This window comes from Nilaparvata lugens, chromosome 4 (assembly GCF_014356525.2).
Source record: "Nilaparvata lugens isolate BPH chromosome 4, ASM1435652v1, whole genome shotgun sequence".
In the NCBI taxonomy this organism is placed as follows: Eukaryota; Metazoa; Arthropoda; class Insecta; order Hemiptera; family Delphacidae; genus Nilaparvata; species Nilaparvata lugens.
In genome coordinates, this window is record NC_052507.1 from 21977262 (window position 1) to 21985222 (window position 7961).

The 7961-nt window shown below is 36.6% G+C and overlaps 1 protein-coding gene across 1 annotated transcript in view; it reads right to left on the bottom strand.

The window, feature by feature from the left end:
• The window catches only part of LOC111059868 (nucleoporin Nup43-like), a 31447-nt gene extending 23732 nt beyond the window's left edge, over positions 1–7715 (bottom strand). Inside the window, exons 1-2 of the mRNA XM_039426952.1 lie at positions 7441–7715; positions 2583–2705 (exon numbers count right to left, since the gene is read on the bottom strand). Of these exons, the coding sequence (XP_039282886.1) occupies positions 2583–2705; positions 7441–7554 (237 nt within the window). The 5' untranslated portion in view covers positions 7555–7715. The remainder of the gene's footprint in view (positions 1–2582; positions 2706–7440) is intronic.
• Between the last annotated feature and the right edge of the window lie 246 nt (positions 7716–7961).

Below are 7961 nucleotides of genomic sequence, written 5' to 3' on the forward strand. Positions count from 1 at the left end.
TCCACACACTTTTGGAAATTACAACCGCTCGTTTCACAAATGTTATAGTAGTAGGAGATTTCAATACCGATTTTGCCAGGCAGGATAAAATGACAGAGGATATTAGAGATATTATTAATATGAATAATTTAGAAATTAAGGTCCACGAATATACAAGAGTAACTCGAACTTCACAGACAATTATTGATAATATCCTCACAAATATAGAAGGTTGTAATGTCAGGTTAGGTAGCTCAGATCTATCAGATCATAACTATCAAATTTTAGATGTTAAGTTGCAGGGCCAGAATCCAAGCAGAAAAAAACTTTTGTGAAAGAAATTCAGCAATATGAGCTAGGAAATATAAATTGTTTGAAGCAGGAACTGCTTCAAGAAAATTGGAGTAGTGTTTATAACAGTTGTAACCTAAATTACAAATATAAGCAATTCATTGATACTCTAAGATTTCACATTAGTGTATGCTGTCCAATAAAAAAAGTCAAAGTAAAAAGTAAATTGGAAAAAGTAGATGAATGGATAACTGAAGATATTCTTACTCAAAGAAATATTGTTAGGGAAGCTATGAGGAATTTAAATTAGTGAGGGATGTTCCGAGTGAAGTCAAATACAAATGTCTAAAGAAAAACTATGCAAAAGAAGTGAGGAAAGCTAAGTGTAAGAAAACAGCTGAAATATTAACAACTAGTACCAATTTTAACTCTGCTGTTTGGGAGGTAATTAATAGAAATAGGAGAGCAGCTCAAAAAGATACAGTTACTAATGTCCCTAGGATAATCGATGAACATGGAAATTATATGGATGATAGTATAGACATTTGTAACTTTTTCAATAAGTATTATCAACAGGTTGCATATAATCTCCAAAAGTCACTGAACACTAATACTTGTAATACAACTACATTAAATGCTGAGCCAATTGAAAAGGTATTTAAATTTCATCCATTATCAAGAGATGAGTTGTCAAGAATAATAAAAAATTTGAATAACAAAAAAACAGTAGGATTGGATGGGGTCTCAAGCAAAATTTTAAAAGAATGTGAAAATGAATTACTGGACCCTTTATTGCATCTCCTTAATACTTCACTAGAGCAGGGTATTTTCCCTGATGATCTGAAACAAGGAAAAATTTTGCCAATTTTCAAGAGCGGTGATTCTGAAAGAGTTGAAAATTATAGACCCATTAGTATTCTAAATGTAATAAGTAAAATTTTTGAAAGAGTAGTTTTAAATAGGCTATTGATGCACCTGGAAGAAATTAATTTCATATGTGATGAACAGCATGGGTTCCAGAAAGGGAAATCTACTAAGACTGCAATAGTATCCCTTGTTGAAAGACTAATAGATATAATAGATTCAGGTGAGAAGGCAGCCGCAATATTTCTTGATTTATCCAAAGCTTTTGATTGTGTGAACCATAGAATATTATTGGAAATACTAAAAACTGTAGGTGTGAATGGTATAGAACTAAAATGGTTTGAATCATATCTCATAGGTAGAAACCAGTGTGTTGAGCTTACCAAGGTGGATGGGAATGAAATAGTAAAAATTAAATCTCAAAAACTGGAGGTCCAGGCTGGAGTACCTCAAGGCTCAATTTTGGGTCCCTTACTGTTTCTGTTGTATGTGAACCAATTACCAAAAGAGTTAAAAGATCACAGAGCTCTGTTGTTTGCTGATGACACATCGCTTATCTTTAACAATTATTTATTAGATAGTCTAGAAATAAATGCTTTTACTGGAGTACAGTCAATTGTCCAATTCTTGAAGCAAAGGCAATTAACAATAAATAGTAAGAAATGTCAATTCCTACAATTCAAAAGTAAATATAATTCAGTAGAGGATAGAGAAATAAATGTGTTTGTAGAGGAAAATGAATTAGACCAAGAAGAGAAAGTAGCATTCTTGGGAATTTTATTGGACAGGAAATTAACATGGTCACATTTTTTTCAATTATTACTACTGTTAAATTCACAATGTTGAGGTTGACTATACATTGTAACACTTTTGAGATTTTTGAGAGCTGAGCCAACAATTAATTAGTTAATATCATGATAGTATTAACTGTATTTATGTATATTTATATTTGAATTTACATGTTTTGTATATGGTACCTTGTCAAGCAGTCTCTTTGAGGTTCGTTTAGGGTAGCTTATTTATTCAATAAACGTTTTTCTATTCTATTCCATTACGATTGGCAAAATTTGAAAATGATTGACATACAACTAAGCTTTTGTAGGATACGACAGAGAAAAATACTTTTTAAAGATCAATAAAAACAAAATACTAATGTCGTTGGATTTTGGTCACATTGACGTTGGTACATGATAATCGTGCCATTCTTGTGAAAGTACCATATTCTTATTTGAAAAACGTATACCCCAGATTCTTGGGGGTGTAGGGGCTATTGCTCCTATTGTCCCCTCATTGTGGTACCTAACCGATTCTCATAAAAAAGATTGCATCACTCAAATAATTTTTTAGCACTGGACAAAAGAGCACTAGACTCAACTTCATTGGTCTACAAGTGTGAGCCGTAGCAAAGTAACAGTAAACAAATAGGCTAAAATAAAATTGTTACCAACCTTCAACTCTGTTACATCTCCTTCAAACTGCTGCTCATAAACAACCTGAGGATACGCATCGAGGTATTCTTCCTCCTGAATTTCGGATAACGGAGGATAAAACCATAAGGTCAGTTGATTTTCCTTAAAAATAGAGAGAGGAAAAATTTGTTAGATGTAGATAAAATCCTCTACTTGAATTTCATAAAATGCAGGATTACACTGAACATTGACTATAGTACAGTACAATTTAAAGAACATTTTATATGATCGATGCATAAACATCCCCCTGGGATGTGGTGCTCCAGAACCCTGGTGACTGGATTATTTGGGACTTTCATTCATTTCAATAATTTTCAACTTCTTTTTTCCTGAGACACAAAAACCATATCGCTCTCAGCAGCTGCAGCAGAAACAGGGAGGAATGAGAAGTCATCAAGAGTGATACACTGATGATCTTGCCAGGCTGAAGGGACTTATGCTTGCTCTGAAGGATAGGTGTGAACATGGCTACGATGGCGAAAGGGAGAGATACCGACGTGCCAAATCCATTTATAAGAAGCACATCGAGCAGGCTAAGAAGCTGGCAACTGATACAAAGATTGAAAATGCACCAAATCGCTGTAAGGCGGCATGGGATGTGATAAACTCACATCGGTCCTTGCCAAGGAGACAGCTTGATTTTGTGAGCCCTGATGCATTCAACAATTTTTTTGTTGAGTCGGTGGACAGCATCGTGAATAATCTGCCCACAGTTGCTGGTGATCCAGTTGAGCTGCTAGCTGGGCGAGCTCCACCAGTGAATGCTCGTCTGTGTTTCTTCCGCTCCATCACTTCACCTGCCCTGAAGAAAATTATTCGCTCATTTAAGCCATCCCGGAGCCCTGATGTGTATGGCATTCATGCTTAGAGAGGTGGTGGATGCTATTGCGGACCCCATTGTTACAGTAGTTAATGACTGCCTGATATCTGCCATCTTTCCTGACTTCCTGAAAGCCTCAAGAACCGGTCCTGTGTATAAGAAGGGTGACCACCAGAGCCGAAACAGATTCAGGCCAATATCTATGACTCCAATCTTTGGAAAGATGGTTGAAGCGGTCATAAAACCACAACTTGAGGAGTTTTTTGAGCGAAACAACCTTTTCTCAACTATGCAGTTCGGTTTTCGTAGTGGGAGGTAGACTGTTGATGCAGTAAATTGACTGAGAAAATTGGATCAGTGTTTGATGATGGTGAGGTCCTGGCACTTACATTGTGTGATTTGAGAAGAGCATTTAATTGTGTTGACCATCACATACTAATCAAGAAGCTTCGCTATTATTGGGTTATGGACTCTGTTCTTAACATCATACCTGATGTTCATACCTGACTGGGAGGACACAGGTGGTGTCATTGGGTGGAGCTGTTTCATGTCCACTCCCTGTCAGGTTTGGGGTACCTCTGGGTTCAATTCTTGGGCCAATCTTGTTCATCGTGATGATCAACGACCTGGATAGCAATGGTGCAACTCTCCTGTTTGCTGATGATACATCATTGCTGTCATCTGGCATTGACCTTCAGCAGGTGTTGGAGAGGTCGGCGGAGCATCTGCGGTCTTCAACCTCATGGTTCCTGGTAAATCGTTTCCAGCTAAATGAGAGCAAGACATAAAACATTGTTTGCAGTTTGTCGCGAAATCTGCCTCATGATCAGGAACCTGTGAAGCTGCTGGGCTTTATGCTGGAATCAAAGCTCAGCTGGGCCAGCAAGTGACCAAGAGACTGTCCCGAATCTGTTTCCTTTTGCTGTGACGGGACATGTGACGGACGCATATCTGGTCATGGTGTATCATGCACTTTTCCACTGCCATATCTCCTACGGTCTTCTCATGTGGGGTCACTCAGCCAAGGTTGTGGACGTACTGAAGCTGCAAAAACGGGCCGCCAGGATCATTACTGGAAGCGAACATCTTGCTCATTGCAAGCCCATTTTTGCTAGGCTGGGTATTGTAACTGTAATCAACCACTCCCTCCTTCTCTGCCTCATGTACGTCAAGAAGAATCAACAAAATTTGTTGACCCGTACTGATGTGCATCACCACGACACTAGGCATCGAGAGCTGTTTGACGTCCTCAGGGTAGCAGGGTAGCGTCCTCAGGGTAGGGAGAGCTGTTTAACCTCCAGAGATCGCGGGTATGCTATACTTCAGCAGGCTGCCTGCAGGGGTAGAGCAGTTGGACCTCAGCGTGTTGAGAGAGTTGTGACCGGTTTCCTGAGGACCAGGGCTTATTACGATGTCCAGGAATATGTGAATGATTGTATAAATTGATTAACCTATTACCCGAAAATTTGATTTTAGATAGCATCACTAAATCAAGTACTAAAAAAATAATTGATTGGATTAAATCAACAAATGTTTTTCACCTACTTCACAACACAATTTGATTTTTTTCTCTAGTATTGCCATCAAACTTACATACAGTATAAATATGTGTTTTCCCCATTTTCACCTTGATTGAATTGTATAGTTATAATATTATAGTTTAGCTTACCTTGTTGAATCAAAGTTTTTCTATTGGAAGTAATAGTATCGTTTTCTGTTTTGGTACTCGTCGACGACACTCAAACTGTGTTTTTTTCTGGTTTCGCCGAATTAGTATATTATTATGTTAAAAAATTATTCTTCCTATTCTAAAATATTACATTTTGTAATCTGTATTTATTTGTGAACATATTTTGTAAGGCAATAATTTTGATTTCATGACCTGTCTCAACCTGACAAAATTTTACAAGGCTAAAGTGCCATTATCTTATAGGGCAAGGCCTCGAATGATATAAATGGAAATACAAATTTCAGTACCCTATTTTGAATTATGATAACTTTTTTGATCTGAGCTTGATTAGGCTACTGCCATCTTGATCAGTTTGTTATTTTTTTATTCATGACATGACGCCATCGATCCTACAAGTGTGGGTACTGGATGAAGAAGAAGGTACAATTCAATTCAATTTTTATTTAATTCATGACCAGTCTTTACCCTGGATAGATTTCGTCACAGAAATTGAAAAACATAAACGTTCATAAAATTTACACTAATTATCGAGATGGTATGTCAAAGAGACAAATAAAACGAGTGATCTCCTCTTCACTTAATGAATAGAGTGGAAGTTTGAGGAGTTTATCTCGAAGTAAATTTTTAAATTGTTTATCTTTCAATTCACGGACACACAATGCGAGCCTGTTGAATATTTTCAGGGTACGAATTGGGTAACTGGTGTGTGATCTGGCCAATCGCAATTGTGGCAGGTCTACATCATCACATCTTCTAGTAAAATAATCATGAACCTGGCTTCTCACTTGAAATTCATGTAGCTGTTCTTTTAGAAGCACTAACGAGGTAAGCAGGTACTGACTGAAGACTGTGAGGATTCGCAGTTCTTTGAACAGTGGCCGACAATGTTCCAGGTATGGCGTGAATGTAATGATGCGGATTACTTTTTTTTGAAGAAGCAGAAACCTCTCACAACAACCCACATGTTCCCAAAGCACAATCCCATAATTAATATGACTGTGGAACAAAGCATGGTAGGCTACGCAGTCACCAGGTAGCTACTTGGCACAATTTTCCTCAACTTGCGCATCAGGTGAGTCACCTTGGAGAGCCGATTACAGACCATTTTGATGTGCTGGTTCCATGACAGTAAGGCATCTATCATAAAACCAAGCAGCTTAACTTCAGGCTCACCAAAGGAAGGCGGTCTGCGTCTCAGAGTGCATAACAATGTTCTGCATCTTAGTCTAATGTTCATGCAAAGTCTATTTGCTCCAAACCACGTACTGGTCTCTTCAAGCAGCTGGACAGACCTGAGGATGGCCAATTGGGGATCTTCATCCTAGGCAATAAGAGTGGTGTCATCCGCAAACAATAATGCTTTTCATTCATGCTGAGGTATAAAATTAAGAGATTTATTTATTTAGCGTATGGCTTCCAAGACATCAATCAGTATTCATTCCCATCTTCACTTCTGCAGGATCATAATATGGGAATGATCACTTGTCTCAAGATATAAAAAAAACATAAATGGTAACATAAACAAATGATAACAATGTTACCATAAATGGTAAAAACAATTTATTTAAATACATATATCCAGTCCATTCAGATAGGCTATTATAACCACAAATCTTGTGGTTCTCCTGGCTATTAAATGAAGAGAAAATTCATTAAATAGGCTAGGTTAAAGTCAAAGTCATAGATATCATATTTCAAGGGATTTATAAGATACATGTTATGTTATTTGTAATTAATGAATACTGTATCATTTTATTGCCAAGTAGCAATAAATGTCATGAGAAACGTAAAACAAATTCACAAGTTTTATTATAGACTAATGTAAAATTAAGTTGTATTATCTAACAATATTAGGCTATGGTTTTTTCGAAATATTATTAAACCACTAGTAATAGTTTACAATTGTAATTATACCATACTCAAGCTTGAAAGCTCCTGGTGGAGAACATTTTTATTGACAAATTGGTAAAAATTATTATTATTGCAGCTTTATTGTAACATGTTAGAATGGTTCAACTTGGTAGATAGGTAACTTGGGTACAGTTCTTATGTTCGGTTGCATATTATCAAAAGAAAATTACAAATGCATAAAGATGCAGATTAAAAAGTTTATTACTACAGAAACCGATAAAATGTACAAAATTGTTCACCAACTTAGTCTATTGGATGGACTTTAAAGTTTTATTCAGTACTCAGTTGGCTAGTTTAGTGATAAGGTGCAATTTGTAGAACTATTCTTGAAGATGATTCATAAGAAATTTTCTTCAAATAGAAAAGAAGTACTGTTTTGTTAATTATAAGTAATTTATTCTGAATAATTACGTTACCTCGTTATCCCAACTACCAGTAACGAATGTTTCGGCATCGACACCAAACTCTGGTTTCCATCTCACTTTATTTATCTTTTGTGAAAGAAATGCTCCATGTACATTGTCACCCATTTTTACTCAACGTTTTTGAAGAAAGTATAGAAATTTAAGTTACTGTACACCTCTAGAATTTCAAATTCATAAAAACAACTAGATAAAAAGTCAAGCTTACAAACATAACCTTATTTTTCACTTGCACATGCACATTGCGGCTTTTTTTTTCTTTCACCCTTTCAAGTACAGTGAGCTCTATACTAACTGGAACGGGCTGTCCAATGCTAAGCTACAGCCAAAAGTGTGTAAGGCGGAGTGAGTGAGACAGGCCTACCGTGTGGGATTCCCTTCTCTCTCGTACTCATACATTTAAGCAGGTTGTTGCAGCTCTTGAGTACGATTTCTCATTTTTAAACTTTACTTGAAAAACGGATTTGAATGAGTATTAGGGCTATCAGTATTAGATCACAACCTTTTCTCTTGAA